Source organism: Mobula hypostoma, chromosome 21 (assembly GCF_963921235.1).
Source record: "Mobula hypostoma chromosome 21, sMobHyp1.1, whole genome shotgun sequence".
Lineage (NCBI taxonomy): Eukaryota > Metazoa > Chordata > Chondrichthyes > Myliobatiformes > Myliobatidae > Mobula > Mobula hypostoma.
The window spans coordinates 39,217,345-39,236,538 of NC_086117.1; the positions used below are offsets into that span (position 1 = coordinate 39,217,345).

A 19,194-nucleotide genomic window follows, 5' to 3' on the forward strand; every position below is an offset into this window, starting at 1 on the left:
TTACCTCAGTTTCCTGTGGTTTCATGACCATCACTGGACAATGTGTTTCTGAAGCATCACATGAGAAATCATGTATTTGGTAACTGGCCCTCACCAGCTGTGTCTATCAAAGGCCTTGAGAGGACACCTATCGATGAAGAGAAGGAATTCAGGACTGAAGAATGGAGGAACATAGAGAGATATTCCAATGTTGCTGGGAGTCTTAAATCATTGTCTGATGTAGAAGAAGCAGTTAACATGCTGAAGGCAGCACAAGGCATGTTGGTGTATTCTAATCTCAGACTGCGTAAGATTGCATCCAACAGTGCTGAGGTCATGCAATATATCCCACCCTAGAAATGGCCAAATATCTACAGATTCTTGATCTTGGACAGGACCTCCCTCCTGTGCAGTGTATTCTGGGCCTTGGATGGGACATTGTTACAAACATACTTACTTTCCAGGTCACTGATACTGAAAGACCCCTTACACGTCGTAGTGTGCTATCGACTATCAACAGCCTATTTGACCCTCATGGATTTGCTGCTCTAGTCAGTATCCAGACACACTTCAGGTTAAGAGAGTTGACCTCGGACACTAGTGGATGGGTGCCCAACTGCGTGAAGAGAGACATAAGCAGTGGCAGCAGTGGTTCTGCCCTTCAGCACCATAGAGGAGAAGATGGCGGCACCACGCAGCTTGCGCGGCCACTCTGGTGAATGATATCTGTTATCTGTCAAGTAGGGTGCCATGCACAATCCTGATTTGATCGAGACAGACGTGAGAGAACAGAGGGACATCTGGAGAAACCAGATGCCGCTGTTACTGTGTGATCCAGAATCTCCAGAGGGGAAGGCCCCGAATTCTCGGCTTTGCTTGTTGCTCGGCAGCCAGGGCAGGGTCGAAGCGCTTGGCAGAGATGGTGCTCGGTGCTGGAGGGTTGGTCAGAGGCTCGAAGTTTTCAGACAGACTCAGAGTCGGCTGTGGTCAGGTGCTTCCAGTGCATCAACAGTTGTTGCTGCCTGGAGGTTTATGGCAGGGAGGGTTTCTCCCTTCTGCCGCCTGCTATCGGGGACTATCGGGAATCGATCGGAACTTTGAGACTTTTTTTTACCGTTCCCATGGTCTGCTCTTTATCAAATTATGGTATTGCTTTGCACTGCTGTAACTATATGTTATAATTATGTGGTCTTGTCAGTGTTAGTCTTTGGTTTGTCCTGATTTTTTTGTGATATCACTCTGGAGGAACATTGTATCATTTCTTAATGCATGCATGCATTTCTAAATGACAATAAATGAGGACTGAGTGTCCTCATAATCTGATCTAAAATTTCAAGAACCGAGAATACATAACAGTGTTCCACTATCCACAGCCCAAAAGAAAGAAGGCTGCATTACTGTGTGATGCATCAACTAAAGCTGCTGCTCCTGTTGCATGAAGGTCACAGATGCTGCCGGATATAGTGAAGCTGGCTTGCTCCCAAATCTGATCTCACCACACCAAGGCATGAACTTGGTGCTGCTGTTCTAGTAGTTGAGATTATAATCAAAGTGCTAGGCACAAAGCTAAACAATATCAAATACTTTACCAACAGCTCAGTTGTATATTTAATGGAACAAGGAGATTCTATATTTATGTACTTCATAGGAGCCAACATATCAGGTGGCCAACTCAGAACAGCTAATGGAATTATGTTTCTACCAATCTCAACCTGGCTGATCACAAGAGCACTCCAAGGTAATCAGCTCACCCTCTCCTCATGGTTAACTGGCCCAGCTTTTCTTGCTGATCTTCAACAGTAACATAGCCAGCAGGTAACTTTTCAGCTCAGTCGACCCTGAAGTGGATGTAGAAATATGTCTTTAAGTGTCGACCAATATTAGCCAGCTGGCGGCGTAGTGGCATCAGCGCCGGACTTCAGAGTGAAGGAGCCTGAGTTCAAATCCAGCCGGCTCCCTTGCACGCTTTCCATCCATGCTGGGTTGAGCGTCGAGCTAGCAACTCAGCCTTGTAAAAATAAGAAAGCCTGCTAAAAAAAAAATACCGTCATGATGGCGTCCCGATGACTCCACTTGGAATTAAGGGCTTTCTTCTTCTTTCTTCTTCTGTCGACCCACATCACTTATTTATCACTGCTCCAACTTGGTAATGGATACTTTTGAGTGATTTTAAAGCTGGGAGTCACTTACCAGAGCAATTGCTCAGCTTTTAGATATTGCCATTCCTTTACAAGAGTAACCAAAGACAGACTTTACAGTGGCTGGCACATTTGTAAGCAATCGTTCTTCTTGTTCAAAACAGGTTTCTGCAGAGGTTGTACAGTGCATCACAAAGAGGAATCGCTCCCAAAACTAAATTCCTTCAGTAAACTCTCTCCCTTTCTTGATTCTGAGGAACTACTGCATGTCGAACATATTGAGAGGGCACTACTCACTTCCGAGGTAATTCATTGGTTCGCCAATTGAGTAGAAAAGACTACACGACTCGTGGCAGTTTGGTGCTTTCAGCAGTGGTAAATCAGAGATTGGAAGCCCAAGAAGACGTACCTCACTCAGTTTCATTAAGTAAGTCGAAAAGGGAGCAACTCACAGTAGTTTGGTGCTTTGAGCAGCAGCCAATCAGCATTCAGGATTGATAGACATGAGGAGCGGCCATTGTTGGAGTAGACAGAGTTAGAGTGGGGATTTTGAGGCTTTAGCTCTTCAAGGCTTCAGTGAGAAGAGGCTTGAGTGACAGAAGGCAAAAAAGGTAGTTTATTTTCTCCCCCACTGTTTATTGCTTTTCCTTCTTTATATCTGCTCAGTTAGAACAGTAGAGATACCAAGCAGGATAGTGGAATGATCCTCTTGCAGAATATAGGAAGGCAAAGAGACTACACCTGCAGGAAGTGCATCAGGCTGCAACTTCTAGCACTGTGTGAAGGAGTTGGTTGGAACTAGAAGAAATCCGAATCATTCGGGAGGCTGACAGGGTGATAGATAGGACGTACAGAGAAGTAGTTACACCCAAGGTGCAGGACACAGGAAACTGGGTCACAGTCAGGAAGGGGAAAGGGGTTTAACAGGCAGTGCAGAGTACCCACGTCACCAGACATGTCTACAACATGTATACCACTTTAAATGCTGTTGAGAGGGATGACCTACCATAGGGAAGTCACAGCAGTCAGATCTCAAAAGGGATGGGGAGAGAAGAGGTGAGCTTTGGTGATAGGGGATTCATTAGTTAGGGGAATAAAAAGGACGTTTTGTGGATGAGAACGAGATTCCTGAATGGTTTGTTACCCCTTCGGTGCCAGAGTCCGGGATATCTTGGATTGAGTCCTTGGCATTCTTAAGTGGGAGGATGAACAGCCAGATGTTGTGGTCCATGTAGGCACCAATAATATGGGTAGGATGAGCGATGAGGTTCTGCAAAGTGAGCTCAGGAAGTTAGGTGCTAAGTTAACGAGCAGGGCCTCCAGGCTTGCTATCCATGCCACTTGCTAGTGAGGGCAGAGCTAGGCAGATTATATAATTTAACATGTGATGAAGGAGTTGGTGTAGGAGGGCAGGCATCAGATTTTTGGATCATTGGGCTTTCTTCCAGGGAAGGTGGGACCTGTACAGAAAAGTTAGTTTGCATTTGACCAGGAAGGGGTCCAATATCCTAGTAGGGGTGTTTACTAGTGCTGCACCTGGGGGGTGGGGGGAGAGGGAAGAGGTTTAAACTTGAGTTGCAGGAGGATGGGAACCGGAGTGCAAAACAAATAGTGGAGAGGTTGTGGAAACTGCTGTTGTTAAGACCTCAGACAAACTCAGGAATCAAAAGGTAGAGTATGGAGCAACTAGTGTCCTGAGCTGTGTATATTTCAATGCAAGAGGCACAGTATCGTAGGAAAGGCAGATGAGCTCAGGGCAGGGATGAACACCTGGAATTATGATATTTGTAACCATAAGTGAGACTTAGTTGCAGGAGGGGCAGGACTGGGAGTTCAATATTCTGGGCTTCTGATGTTTTAGGCACGACAGAGTAGGAGGGATTAAAAGAGAAAGGGTGGTGTTACTAGTCAGGGATTAGTTTTGATTCAATTTGAAGCACATGGTTGAACGACACATATTTCCATTCGCTCTTTATTTGTCCGTGAAACAGTAATATCTGTGAGTCTTAAATTTTTGGCAATATTGGTAAGCATGTAGATTTTGAAGGAGATTCAGGTTTAGTGCCCCCTTATCCAAAATGCTTAAGGCCAGAGGTGTTTCAGATTTTGTACTATATAATGAGATAGCTTGGGATCTCCATCATTTCCAACTCTGAATTTATGGGCTACCAGTAAGCAGTCTTTGTCTTAAACTTGTTCATTATACATTTGTACTTAACAGTAAAAATTATTACATACCAACAATATAATGAAAATCTAATGTGTGCAGGGTAACAAAAGCAGAACAGCAGCATTGCAAGAATACCTGAATCAGCTGTTGAACAACAACAAACCATGTCAGGCTCTCAGTCTCATCTATTCAAGTTTCCTGCCTTGATTAATGCAGCTACGGAACTCTGCAGATCTACCTATAAGTGCACTGATGCCATGTTTGAATTAAAAGTTTACAGTACACTGTATTTGCTTTTTAATATTTTTTAGGTTTTATGTGAAGCATAAAAACAATCTGCACTATAGATCTGTTCTGGTGTTAGATTTTCATCAGCAATGATCTTCGCAAACTCATCAATGAACTTCTTTGCAGCTTAATGATCAGCAGACACTTAAATTTTTTAAATCTTCATGTCTGCTGATCACGAAGCTGCAGAGAAATCTGGTAAGAGTCTTATTTTTAAAGACCTACACAAGGCAAATAGTTCGATAACAAGCTAACATGTCTGAAATAACACTGCATTTTTAGGCAGATCTGCAGAGTTCTGTAGCTGCATTAATAAATGCAGGAAACTATAATAGAAGAGCTGTCTCAATCTGTATGCTTAATACCAATTGTCAGGTGTTCCCAGGAAGGAAGATAGTTGCAACTAAGAATCCCCATTAATAATAGAAAACATTTTAGCATTTGGAGCAGATAATTGTGAAAACACGCCTTACTGGAATTACTCTCCATAGTTACAATATTTATAAAGATGGTGAAAAGACAGATTTTGCAACAGTTAATTCATGAGACCTTCGGGAAGGGCTTCTTAAACAAGCTTAGCCATCTCCATAACAACGAGTCCATTGCTGCCAAAAATCTTCCAGCAAGCTCCCTGAGGCAGCATGCTACAGAACCTCCCTCCCTTGCCACTTTCTTTTTTAGCTTTATTAGGGTCCCCTGACCACCTACTGCTCTTCAAAGTTATGCTGCCTATCCTATATATAAGAGTGGATCATCACTAGTTTTGCATTGCCTTTAAAGCACTTTTGAGAGGTTCTAAAATCACAATAGGGATTAATCTAAAGTCCTCTTGGCTCCTTTTTATCTAAAGGTAATATACCAATAGATGTTCATAGTTCTTTTTTGCTATAGTTATCATGTATTGCATTGTACTGTTTCAGCAAAGTTAACACATTTCATGACATACGCCAGTGATATTAAACCTGATCCTGATTCTGTGGGACTAAATTTGACTGATTTCAAGATTCTAGACAAGGATTGTGTGGTAGCTTACTTCTTTTAAGGGCAATTATAAGTACTGAGCACTGAGTTGCCATGGAAACTAGTGGTCAGAATTAAAATCAATTCATTAGGTACAATTTAAAATATTTAACTCACACACAAAAGAGCAAAAAAAAAGTCTTTTCCCCTTCACCCAAAGGATTGTAGGGCTTTACAGTTCTATACTGACTCACTTATTAAAGATAAGTTAAGCAGTGTAATAATACTTCAGCTTCAGCAGCTTGGATTATGAGAACTAGTTTAGAGTCATAGGTTCATATTGTGCAGAAATAGGCCCTTTGCCCCACCAAGTCTACACCAACCACCCATTTACAGTATTCCCTACTTTATTCTCCCAATATTCCCATCTCCTGGGATTTGACCACCCACCTACACACCAAGGGCAATTTACTGTGGCCAGTTAACTTACCAACATGTATACCTTTGGGATTTTTTTTTTGATTGAATTACAAAACAAACAATAAATGGGTCATCTATCTCCCATGTTCCACAATGTTTGGATTGTTCCGGAACTAATGCTGGAGGTACGGTTAATGATTATCATACATTAGTCAACCACCATGTGTGTTCTTACCTGTACATCACCTCCAGTCCGCTATCAAGGACAAGCTTATTCCAACTGATTTGGATTGAACTGACACTCAGAATGTCTACGTGAGGAGGTGAAGGCTTGGGGATAGGCTGCAGCTTTCTCAAGGTGAAGTCCACTTCCTCCAGCAGATCCTTGCCAGCAGTGGGAGAGCAGGCCATGGTCTGTTCAATTTGGGCAGAATTAAAAGCAGGACTCAGAACCCTGGGCAGATTACTTTGCTCCTTGATGTACGGTTCATTTGAAATAAACCAAACATTAATGGTATTTCTGGTTGGATTATTCCTACCTACATACAGTACACCCCTTTGATTCATGTCGTGCTTAAGCTCTGCATAATTGCACACCTGTTTTAGCTTACTCCCTAACCACACAAAGGCATGCTGAAAAGTTACTGAGTTTGTGTAAAGGAAACCCTCTGATTCTACCCTTGTCTGCCTTCATTGATTTAACATTTTATCTGAGAAGCATAATCTCAGCTCCACAGTGGCGCTGCCAATATATCACCTCCCACTACAAGCCTCCCCTCCCAACCATGTGGTTAGATTTCACAATACCTCTACAGGCTTCCTCCAACACCCATCTACAGTCTGTTACAGAGTCACCACACATTCCAACTACCCCACAGTCCACTCCGTCACTGGTATTAGCGTTGGTTCAACATTGTCACATATACCAAGATACAGTGAAAAGCTTGTCTTGCATTGTATTCATGCAGATCAAATCATTACACAGTGCACTGAGGTAGAACAAGATTAAACAAGGCAGAATAAAGTGGAGACGATATTGATAAAATCCAATGCAGATACACAAAAAAGTGCAAGATCATAACAAGATAGACTGTGAGGTCAAGAGTCCATCTTATCATCCACACACTAACAGGGACCACAGTCCATAAGCCTCTCTCAAGCCACGCACTGTTACAAACTCCATCCACATAACCAAAACAATCATTGGCCACTCCATTGTGTCAACAGTCCATTCAACTCACAACAGTACCTCAGTCTAACACATACTTAGAGACTACAAGCACAACCACTCCCCATTCCCAAACATCAAGGGCATCCTAACACATGCTAATATCAACTCTAACACATAACCACAGCTCACAGCTAATAACCTGCTTCAACACCCTGCACAGCCAACTCGAACAAATCCTATAGCCACTTCCAACAACCCCTCCCCTACAGTCTGCACTAATATATCCTATTCCTCTTTCCCAAATCCCATACCCTACTCCCAGCATATCCCAAAGACACAGTGATGCAATAGTGCTGTGGCCTCATAGCTTCAAGGACCTATCTGTGTGGAGTCTACTCGTTCTCTCAATGACCATGTGGGTCTCCTATGGGTCCTCCATTTTCTTTCAACATTTCAATGACTCACAGGTAGATTGGCATATGTGAGAGAGAATAAGATGTAGCAGTACAGGGAGGTAAGGAGAGGTGGGGTAATGAGATTGCTCCTCTAGGGAGCTGACATAGACAAGTTGGGCCATGTAACATCCTTCTCCATCACTGTAAGTACAAATATAAGTGGTCCTGATGGTTCTATCAGACAAGATAGAGGAAGCTGTATAATGTGATTCACATGGTTTCTTGAATGGAATTCAAGAACATACACACATGTAGTTCAATACTGGCGCTCATAAATGAAGGAAGTATAACAATGTGAAAATAAACACATAACTAAGAAATTAAGTATTAATACAGCAGCTTTAATAGAGAAAAGCATCCCAATGCACTTCAAAAAATATTATTCAGACATAACTTAGAGTCACAGGAAACATTAAGACAGGCTGAAGAAATAGGTTTATCTCAAAGAAGAAAGACTGGAGACATAATTCCACAGTTTGCTGCTTTATTGTACAGTTGCTAATGGACTTGCTATTGTCATTGAAGTCTGCAGGAGGAGGAAGTTGATTGCTCTTCATGAGGGATACCAGACAAGCAATTAGATTCATAGGAAAGAGGCAGATTTTCCACCCATTCGTCAGTACAAATCTGCAAGAGGGCTTGTAATTGTTTAGACTTCTTTCTTGCTACCTTTCTTACACTACCAAACCATTGATTATGGGTGTGACTCCACACAGAGATGTGTAAGGGCCTGTTACAGAACCTTTAACTATTTTTTGTACCTTAAGATTCAGCAAGGTACTAAACTTCCCATAAACTCCACAAAAACATAGTCCTAAACTCATTCTCACAACCCAAGGCTGGACATGAGTTCCTCTTCTCTAATTCAAACACAAAGAAGAAACTGGATCAACCAACTCTGCACAAACTACAAGACAAAACCTGAAATTTCAAAATCCAAATCCAAAATAAACATAGCTAATGGAAAGCTGAACAAACATGGAGAAAGGTTGAAATATTCAGCAGGTCACATAGGATCTGAATTTCAGCATCACATTTTCAGCACCTTCGTTATTTTTCAGTTTACATCTTATCACTGTCCTAGCATTGTTTCTTCCTTGTCTGTTTTGATTCATCTCTTTATACTTACACCTCCTACAGACATATCAGCTCTGATTAGCAACTCTTCACCACTTATTCTCAGCCAGCAGCACCACCACTTGATTATCCATTCCCTCCTGCCCTTCATGCTGGGAGATATTCTTTTTGCTGTCTCCACCCTACTCCTCCGCAATCAAACGTGTTCGATTTCTAACTTTACTCAGTCTTGATGCAAGGTAATCAACATTAACTCATTCCCTCTCCAAAGATACTTTCTAGCCTGTCCTGTGTTTCCAGTACTTTTTTTTCCCAAACCTCTTAAGTGCCAGGCCAGATTGAAAAGGTCGGGGTGTTGGGGCCAGAGGTGAGGGATGGGCTGGTTCAGCCATCTGCTCTGTAAGGTTTACTCATCTCTGCGCTGAACTGAGGCTGTGGCCTGCAACTAACAGGCTCTGAATTCACTGAATGAGCTCATGATGCCATTACTGGAGCTGGAAATTCTTCCAAATTAGTGCGTAGCACAAATTCAAGTAACATTTGATGCTTAACAATGTCACTGGAAGCTTTCATTTTCTCACTCTTGATTACTGTATAATCTTTACCTACCTTTAACAGGGTTGAGATTTTTGGATGCTCTCTCAGATTGATAACTCCTTTCGGATAGCTGCCCAACACTCTTAACGTCCTGCGAATACAGAAACACCATCCCTCACAAACAGTCACATACAGAGGGGACCTAATGGATCAATACAGAATACTTGTTTTCTTTATGAGTTGCAATACTTTGTCTATGAAGTAGATGTCTTTAAGGTTCTCCTGGTTGTTTTTAAAGCCCTAAATGGGCTGGCCCCCTCCTATATCGCAGACCTTCTAACCCCTTATTCTACCTCCAGGTCCCTCAGGTCGGCTGACTTGGGGCTCCTGGCTGTCCCACGATCTAAATTTAAGTTCAGGGGTGACCGCGCCTTTGCTGTTGTAGCCCCTAGACTGTGGAACAGCATTCCCCTCCCTATCAGATCTGCCCCCTCCATTGACTCTTTTAAGTCCAGGTTCAAAACTTCCCTTTATTTACTAGCGTTTGAATCTTCCTGATGTGGCTGATTTTTGGCTGGAGCTTAGGCTCATGTGTTGTTTATTTTCTGCCTATAAGCTGTGTGCCTTGTTGTTTATATCTGTGTTTCTTGTATTTGTGATTTTAGCTACCTGTTATGGATTGGACCGCACTTTGGTCAACATGGGTTGTTTTTAAATGTGCTATATAAATAAATTTGACTTGACTTGACTTGACTTGACATCATCAGTCCCGAATGTGGATGAGTTCAGTCTTCATCTGCTGCCATAATTCTGGTGGAAGCTAAGTGCAATCTGCAGACAATTAATCATAGAGACTCCAGTCAGAATCTACAACTTCAGCACAGAACACAAAGAAGGAGGCTGGTATGGAGGGGTTTGCCCAACCTCAAGACCTGTTGCCTCATTGTTTGCCGAATATGTTCTCACACTAAGGAGATCAACGGAGGAGATCTATGCCTCTAATTTTTCAAAAGCTGACAGCTAGCAGATATATTAAAGGGAACAAAATTTCCAACTCACTTGGGCTGCCGATTTATCATCATCCTTATGCGCTGTGTCTTATGACGTGGGGGATCACTCTATCCATGCTCATGATTGTTCTTGGCAAATTTTTCTACAGAATTGGTTTGCCATTACCTTCTTCCCGGCAGTATCTTTACAAGACTGGTGACCCAAGCCATTATCAATACTGCACAGACTGTCTGCCTGGCATCAGTGGTGGCACATGCAGGACTTGTGACATGCACCAGCTGTTCATATGACCATCCACCACTTGCTCCCAGGGTTTCACGTGACCCTGATGGGTTGGGGGAGGGTTAAGGGTGATCTGAAGGCTAGTGGAGGGAAGGAGCGCCTTACACCTCCTTTGGTTGAGATGTATCTCCACCTCGTCACCCAGGTTGATAATTAGTTACCTAATAATTAAAATGATGTTTATATTATTCTATTTGGGCACAAAAAGAATTACTCGAGACCCCACATATTTTCATTCCCTGATCATAACAATCTATGAGAAAATTGCCTGCAATGTCCACTAACATAAAATCTGCTGCTGTTTTATGTGGCATATGAGGTGCATCACTTTAAATAATATACAAGGCCAAGACATAGAAATTCCTCTGCAGCTGAAGAGGTGTGGCGGACAAGCAATGTTTGAGGTGCTTTCACATGAGATGTGAGCAGCATCTTCAGCCCTATTCAGGTTAGACTTTTCACTGGACAGTGGCACAAGGCAGATCTGAGCTGTCTAATGTGGCAAGAGTAGACAATATTATTTGGTCATCATGAATGAGTTGGGGTGAGGGGCCTGTTTCAGTGTTTGTTTTGCTCTATAACATTCATCACCCTGACACAAAAACATAAGACCCTAGGAGAAGGAATAGGCGACCAGCCTGCTCCACCTTTCAATATGACCATGGCTGCTCTGTGCTAAGAGGAACACCTCTTCCGTTCCCATAACCCTCAATTCTTCAATCTTGCAAAGATCCTAAATCCTAATGACTTTCTACAGGGGCACAATTGAGAGCATCCTGACTGGCTTTTCTGAATCAACAACCTCCAAGTGTCCTATACATGGATAACCTGCCTTGGATTTAACATACTCTATCACCTCCACAGGAAGAACCCAATCTCCTCACATTTGCTTTCATTGGGACAAGCGGGTGGCATATATGGTAGAGCAGTGCCTCAGCTCCAAAATTCAATCCTTGGCTGCTGCCTGTGCGGAATTTGCACCTCCTCCCTGTGAATATAAGTGCTTCCCATAGCTGATGCTGTTAACTCCACATCCCAAAGGTGCGCTGGCTGGTAGGTTATTTGGTGGCTGTAAACTGTGTGGGTGTGTAGGAGGATGCAGAGGCAGATGATAGGAATGCTAGGAAAAACATAGTGGGATTAGTGTAAATTGATGCTGAATGGTCAGCATGGACTTAATGGGCTGAAGGGTCTGTTTTCCTGCTGAAAAACTATGATTATCTCCAAAGAACAACTGGCTCACACACTGCTTGCATTTACGCACATGGCAGCGAACCAGGCTGACTCCTGCTCTTGTGACTCCAGTAAAACGCACAAGGAGTTCAGTATTTGCGGGAAGGCAGGGCTCAGCAAGACACGGGCGTGGCCATCCTTATCCGCAGCTAGGCAGCTCAGGGCAAAGCAGGCATTCTTGCTTGCTCCGGTATCCCCGTGTGACATCATCTCCTCCAGTGCCGTAATCTAAACAAAGACAATATTGCAGATCAGAGACACGGTGGACGTCAGCCAGGGTGAATGTCCAACCTATCAGAGGTACTTCCCAAACCCAAGACTTATCCTGCTACGTTATACAGTCAAAACGAACCACATTAAGCCTGATTCAAAACCAAAATACTGCACAGATTCTTAAAATTCAAAATGCATGCAGAAGCATGCTGAGGCTGAGAATACTCAGCAGGTCGGACAGCACCTGTGAAGGGAGAGAGATCCAAGTAGACGACGGCCTCACAGACAAATACATGTTCTGATGAAAGGTCACTGAGTTGAAATGGTGGGCTGAATACAGTTGGCCAAAACAGGTAGATCAAACTACAGGCATCCAACTATACCCAGCCAAAGCAGACCCACTGTAAATCCAGATGAACAGTGACAGAGGCCATCTCAACTAACACTGCACTGCACTCCTTCACTGGACTTCACAGGATCTGGCCGACAATATATTGCAAGAAAACCGCTACATGATTAAGGACCCAATCTTACTAGGGTCCCAAGATATTGCTGTGAAATTTGCCCCAGTAATCTTATATAACCAGATTTCTTGCAAGAACAGAATGTCCATTCATTCAGATTAGGAAATGAAATACAGGTTCAAGCAGTAATTATGCAAACAAGAAAATGCCTAGCCTGATGCCTTTCAAATCATTCCTGGGGACTTCAGTCAGGCTTGCGTCAAGAAGTCTCTGCCCATCATCAACATGATCCTGAGGAAAGCTGGGTTCACAAATGGTTAGTATGTCTGTGGAATTAGACAAGACAGTGACCTCCTACAAGGGGGAAGGGTCAAGTACTTGTTCAGTTAGTCTAGAAACGCTGACAAAATATGGACTTCAATACCTGAAGAAAAACACTGAACCCAGCCTTCCTTCATTTTCATTGTATTAAATGAATTTTAAAATGACACAATCAACTTCTGGCATTACACGTCCTGACGAAGGGTCTCGGCCCGAAACGTCGACTGTACCTCTTCCTAGAGATGCTGCCTGGCCTGCTGCGTTCACCAGCACCTTTGATGTGTATTACACGTCATTGCTCAGTTTCCTCAGACCTGTTTGCTACTGACCCACTTACTCACAATTCCACACACACGATAAAGAGGGGCAGCAACCTTCCTCAGAGTGCCTAACATGAGAAAGTCTGCAGATGTTGGAAATCCAAAGCAACACATACAAAATGCTAGAGGAACTCAGCAGGTCAGGCAGCATCTATGGAAATGAATAAATAGTCGACATTTCGGGCGGCGATTCTTTTCCAGCACCCTTCTCAAACTGCTGCTGGTTAAGCAACACCCAGCCAGTACTCTCTTTGTAAAGTTTAGATATTTCACTTGCAGATAGCAGTTTTTGTCCAACTCCAAACTAATAATTCATATGTGTATATAAACATGTGCTTGCATTCACTGGGAACATTATGCACTTTAACAGGGCCACCTCCAGTTTCTTTATTAACCTCAAATGGAGTACATTTCCATTTTCATCTTGTTTATCTTCGAACAGTTGCTCTTCTTCCTTGCCAAGACTGGAAAGGTGTGATAAACTGACTGTTCAAGGAGCAGAACCCTGCACCAGTGACTGGGTCCACGAACTTGGAATAAAGACAGGGAACAGTCCAAGTGACCTGAGAGGTTCTGGCTAGGTCTGGTGGCAGGTTCTTCATTACCATATCAATATTTCAAATGATGACATATATCTCAAACAAAAGCAAGGTTCTTTGTCTTTTCCCATTATCCTATTTCCCATTTAATCTTTCCCTCTACATTATAACAGAGGTTTTCCTATCTCAATCAACCCTCTTCCCTGCCTCTATACTTCCTCTTAAAAAGCCTTTAACCAGAAACATCGACTCTATTTCTCTCTTCTGAGCAATGCCAGTGCTTTCTGAAGCTACTTCAGTTGGTATCATCGTAAGATGTAGCCACAGACTGACTCACCATAGCTGCAGCCTCTTCCAAGTCTAGTACCTGTTTGCAACCAATGTCAAAATTGCAGAGGCGCCCGAGAGCAAAAGCTGCACTCATTCCACATCCTGCGATAGAAAATAGAAGAGTTATAACCAACAGGATGAATCAAAAATCACAACCTAGAAACTGCAGCGTGCTGTTACAGGAGCACCATATGTTCATTGCATGGGCACCAATGAACAGGGGTGATACAGCAGCACATTCTTTAATATTGTGTTTCACGGGGTTCAACCCTGACCTCTGACACTGACACTGACAATGTAGAGTTTTATACATGACAATGTGGATTTTCCCAGGATGCTTTGGTTTCTCAAGATATACAGGTTTCCCCCACCATTCAAAGGTAGAGCGTTCCTATGAAACAGTTCGTAAGCAGAAATGCCATAAAGCAAAGAAGCAATTACCATTTACTTATATGGGAAAATTTTGTGAGTGTTCGCAGATCCAAAAATAACCTACCAAATCATGCCAAATAACACATAAAACCTAAAATAACAGTAACATATAGTAAAAGCAGGAATGATATGATAAATACACAGCCTATATAAAGTAGAAATACTTCTCTACAACGATTGCCTGCACAAATCTCTGTAGCGAAAATCTCACGCAAGTGCTCTCGGCAGAAAATCTCATGCAAGCGCTGTTGGCAAAAACACGGCGCAAGCGTTCTCCAGTAACCTTTAAACTATGAAGCTGCCAAATCTACCAAATAACACGTAAAAATACACAGCCTATATAAAGAAGAAATAATGTATGTACAGTGTAGTATCACTTACCGGAATTGGGAAAACAGTGCCGAGCACACTGATGATGGTGTGTTAGACTGAGTCCTCACAAGCTGGGTGGTGCAGTGGCCCCCACCCTCCGGGCTGCCGACCCGATACATTGTCGTGAAGAACGCAGCGGTAGCCGGGAGACACACAACACATCTTTAAGAAAAAAGCCAAAATAAACATGCTAATTAGTTAGGTGCTGCCCAGCACGTAAATGTCGGCGCAGGTCAGAGGCGATTGCCGATTGCATCTGGACCGACAATTACGTGCTAGGCGGCACCTAATTAATTAGCATGTTTACTTCAGCTTTTTTCTTAAAGATGTGCTGTGTGCCTCCCGGCTACCACTGCGTTCTTCGTGAATTGGTACAGTATCTATCTGGGGCCCGGGTGTTGGGGTGGTGGGACACGGGGGTGTCATCTCATCATCGATCAGGGCAGGCAGCTCATCTTCTCCTATGACTGTCCGCCTTGATGTCGAAGGTCGAGGTTCGTCGTCTGCTGTGGCTGATGTGGAAGGCTTGCTTGACTGTTGAGCCTCGCGCATTTTTCTATCATGCAGTTGTTTGTAAGCACTCAAACCATCCTGCAAATATCCCCTAAACCTACGTACCCTTTCAAAATTAAAGTCGTACTTTATCATTGCAGCGAAAATCTCACGCAGATGCTTCACTTTCTGCATTCGGTTTTGATTGTTATCCTTTCCTCTTCCAATTGCATCAGCTCTTCATCTATCAGTTCTTGGTCATGGGATGCCAAAACCTCTTCAACATCATCTTCGTCAACTTCCACAAGCCAAACTCACTTTGTCCTTGCTTTGTTCACCACGATCAAAACGCTTAATTATGTCTAGTTTTACGCTAAGTGTAACACCCTTACTCTTTCAGGCTTTTCTGACACCTTAGAACTCATCTTGCTAACGGCTGCTCAATGCAACGTGTTAAAGCAATGCCGTTCCGAATCCAGGGGAGAGCGGCTGCTAGGGGCGCGGGCTGCCTTTTTTCGCGGGCTGATTTTTTCGCGCACTGCCTTTCTTCGTAACAGTGAAAACACCTTCTGAAAGTGAAAACAGGGTACTAATGTAGGTCTTTCGTAACAGTGAGATTTCGTAAAGCGAACGTTCGAAAAGCGGGGGACACCTGTAGTGGTGGATTAATTAGCTATTGTAAATTACCTCAGTCTAGGTTAATGGCAAAAAGAATCAAAGGAGAGCTGATAGACACATGCAGGTAAGAATAAGATTCAGCAGAACAGGAAAATCAAAAGAGGGGGAATAGGACTGATAAATTTGCTCTCCAGGAAATCACCATGGACCCAATGGGTCAAATGGCCTCTATCTGGGTCACTATAGCTGGAAAGTTCTGGGTATTGGCCTTCTGCTCAGAGGCTCAGGGGCCAATGGATCTACGATAGAATATTTTCATTATTCATTCCACTCTCTGGGATTGGGGCAAGACTGGGAGGTTTGGGGGTGTGGTGGAGCGGGGGGGGGGGCGGGGGAAGAGAGAGAGAGAGAGAGGTCCAGAGGTTCAAGTTCTGAATAGGGCTTAAGGTAAGGTGTTTGCCCACTGATGTACTGGCCACAGCCTAACCTTCATTGTGGGTGACTCATTTCTCAGAGAAAGATGGCCTGCCTGATGGATAGGATATCAATTATTGGATCAGGACCTTTGGGGTGATATTTTTCCTTTCAGCCATTAAGGGATTGATGCTTGAGAGAGCAGGGAATTCACCTATAAAGGACTGAAAGGAGGTCGAAGCTGTGGACTGAAGCTGGACACAGATCAGTGCCCTGGATAGTGGTGGGGATGGATGGTGTAGCTATCAAGAGGTCAGGATTCAGGGCCCACGGTTAGTTAGAAACCTGAGTCAAGAGTTGGGAGAACAGAAGCTTTTAAAAACAAAGCTCCATCTCATTAGCTCAGTGGATTCGTATTTATTGAATTTTTTAATCTCTATCTTCTCAATATCCTTGACGCTTTAGACAATATTTCTTCAGCTTACATACACGTCGACTCCTGGCCCTTTAATAGGCACACATGTTGTACAAACTGGCAATCAATTGCTAAGTCATTTGAACTCTGCACTCTGCATACACCCTGTATGATCCCATCCACCATGACAGATAATCTATTGACACATCCACCCCTCACTACCTCTCAGACCAATCATGACATCTCAGCCAAATGTATAGACAAGCTGAACGCACTGTTTCCTACACTAACTGGTCTGAAGGCGGAAAATTTTTGTGGTTACACATTGTAATATACAGTTGTAAAAGGAGGACAAAATAAATATCTGCATTTAAAATATTACAACTAACTGACAAAGAAAAGTATTCAAAAGTAACTTATTATTCCTTAATGTTCTGTTGAACATTAGCTAAATGGTCTCTCTGTCTCTGAATTTCTCCTGAACATGATTGATTTTGAAATGATCAAATGATTACAAATTTGCTTCACTTTAAGAAAAAGAGGATCTGGTGATCAGCATATACTGTAAACACGTCCTGTTGCTTGGAGAACAATGGCTTTTATGTCTACCAGCCAAGTGCCAGATAGACGATCAACCCAATTCGCTTTCTTTCTTAGTCTCCTGCTCACCTGTGATGGAGACTGCTCAATAAACATACTCCTTACACATACGCTTTTACACACACCCACACACACGTTGCCTTGTCAGTCTGCTGTTTCTGCGCTGAGCGTGCGCAATTCAAAGTCTTCCCCCGGTACATTCTTGTAATGGGTCGTAAACCAAGCTAACATGCATGAGGAGACTTTGTCGTGCTTTTCCCACAATACACACTGGAATACTCAATTTCTTTAGAAATGGGGATGTATAAATGTATATATTGTTTCTATACTGTATTTAAGGTAGCTATTTGTAACTACATTGTGAAGTGCATCATATTCTGATTCATGTGTAGTCTTCAGTTAACTTTGTGGGTAACTAAAAATGCAATGTCCTGGTGCTTTAAAAACAGGGCTCTGTGCTCTCAGTGGTAGGAGAGAGATAAAGCTGCCAGCAGTTCCAATGCTAGACAAAAATAGTATGGAGCTATTTATTGTGTTTTCCGTTAGACATCTTTTTGTAAATATCGACGGTCTTCTTTTCACTATTTTTGCTAATTTTTGTAAGTTTGATTTTTTTATGCACTGAATAAACACCCTTACATGAAAGTCCTAAGCGACTCCAGCTATCTTTTCTTTGGTTGTAACCTACATATCATAACGTAACCAGATTCCCATTTACGTATGCGACAATGTCGCAGGGCTTGCAAGCTATCACCTCTTAAATCCAGCGACATGGGTGACAATAGGTTCTCGCTACTAAATGAGTTCCATGCCGTCTATGCCTGCTCTAACCATCACGACCTCCCACAGCCCCCAGTGACCCTGTGACTTCAGTCTCTGAGGCCAGGGTGAGAGCCATCTTCAGGACGGTGAACCCCTGGAAAGCATCCAGCCCAGATAGGGTACTTGGCTGGGTACTGAAGACCTGTGCTGATTAACTGGCTAGTGTTCACCTGCATCTTTAACCTCTCGCTTTGGCAATTTGAGGTACCCACCTGCTTCACGCAGGCTTCAGTTATACCAGTGCCTAAGAAGAATGTGGCCAAGTACTAAAGACCTATGTTGAGAAATGGTGGGAGTGTTCACTGAGATCTTTAACCTCTCATATTGCCAGCTTGAGGTACCCACCTGCGTCAAGCAGGGTTCAATTACACTGGCACCTAAGACAACACGGTAACCTCCCTCAATGACTATTGTCCAGTAGCGCTTACACCCACAGTGAAGTGTTTTGAGGTTGGTGATGAAATTTATCAATTCCTGCCTGAGAATTGACTTGGATCTGTTCCATTTTGCCTACCAGAACATCAGGATACTCTTTATTGATTACTGCTCAGCATCCAATGCTATCATCCCCTCAAAACTAATCAATGACCTTCATGACTTTGGCCTCAATGCCTCCTAGTGCATTTGGACCTTGATTTCCTCACTTGTAGACGCCTGTCAGTTCTGACCACAACATCTCTCTCCATAATCTCCATCGGCACAAGTCTATGTGCTTATCCCCTGCTCTACTCACTTTTAAGGAATGACTGTGTCACTAAGCACAGCCCAAAGCCATATTTAAGTTTGCTGATGATGCCACTGTCATTGGCCAATTCAAAGGTGGTGACAGATCAGCATAAGGGAGAGAGATTGAAAATCTGGCTGAGAGGCGCCACAATAACAACTTCCTAATGTCAGCAAGATCAAACAGCTGATTATTGACTTCAGGAGGAGGAAACATGAGGTCCATGAGCCAATTCTCATCCAGGGATCAGAGGTGGAAAGCATCAGCAACTTTAAATTCCTTGGTGTTATCATTTCAGAGGACCTCTACCTCTGCTTGCATAGATTCAGCATGGTATCTAAAACTTTAAAAAAACTTCTATAGGTGTGTAGTGGAGAGTATATTGACTGGCTACATA

The 19,194-nt window shown here is 43.1% G+C and overlaps 1 protein-coding gene across 2 annotated transcripts in view; it reads right to left on the bottom strand.

The window, feature by feature from the left end:
• The window catches only part of LOC134359661 (uncharacterized), an 88,729-nt gene that overhangs the window by 10,111 nt on the left and 59,424 nt on the right, over positions 1 to 19,194 (bottom strand). Inside the window, exons 4-7 of one of the 2 annotated variants that reach the window (XM_063073159.1) lie at positions 13,916 to 14,010; positions 11,753 to 11,949; positions 9,268 to 9,346; positions 6,191 to 6,369 (exon numbers count right to left, since the gene is read on the bottom strand). In XM_063073159.1, the coding sequence (XP_062929229.1) occupies positions 6,191 to 6,369; positions 9,268 to 9,346; positions 11,753 to 11,949; positions 13,916 to 14,010 (550 nt within the window). Of the gene's footprint in view, positions 1 to 6,190; positions 6,370 to 9,267; positions 9,347 to 11,731; positions 11,950 to 13,915; positions 14,011 to 19,194 lie in introns of both variants that reach the window. The other variant, XM_063073158.1, reaches the window with a different exon arrangement.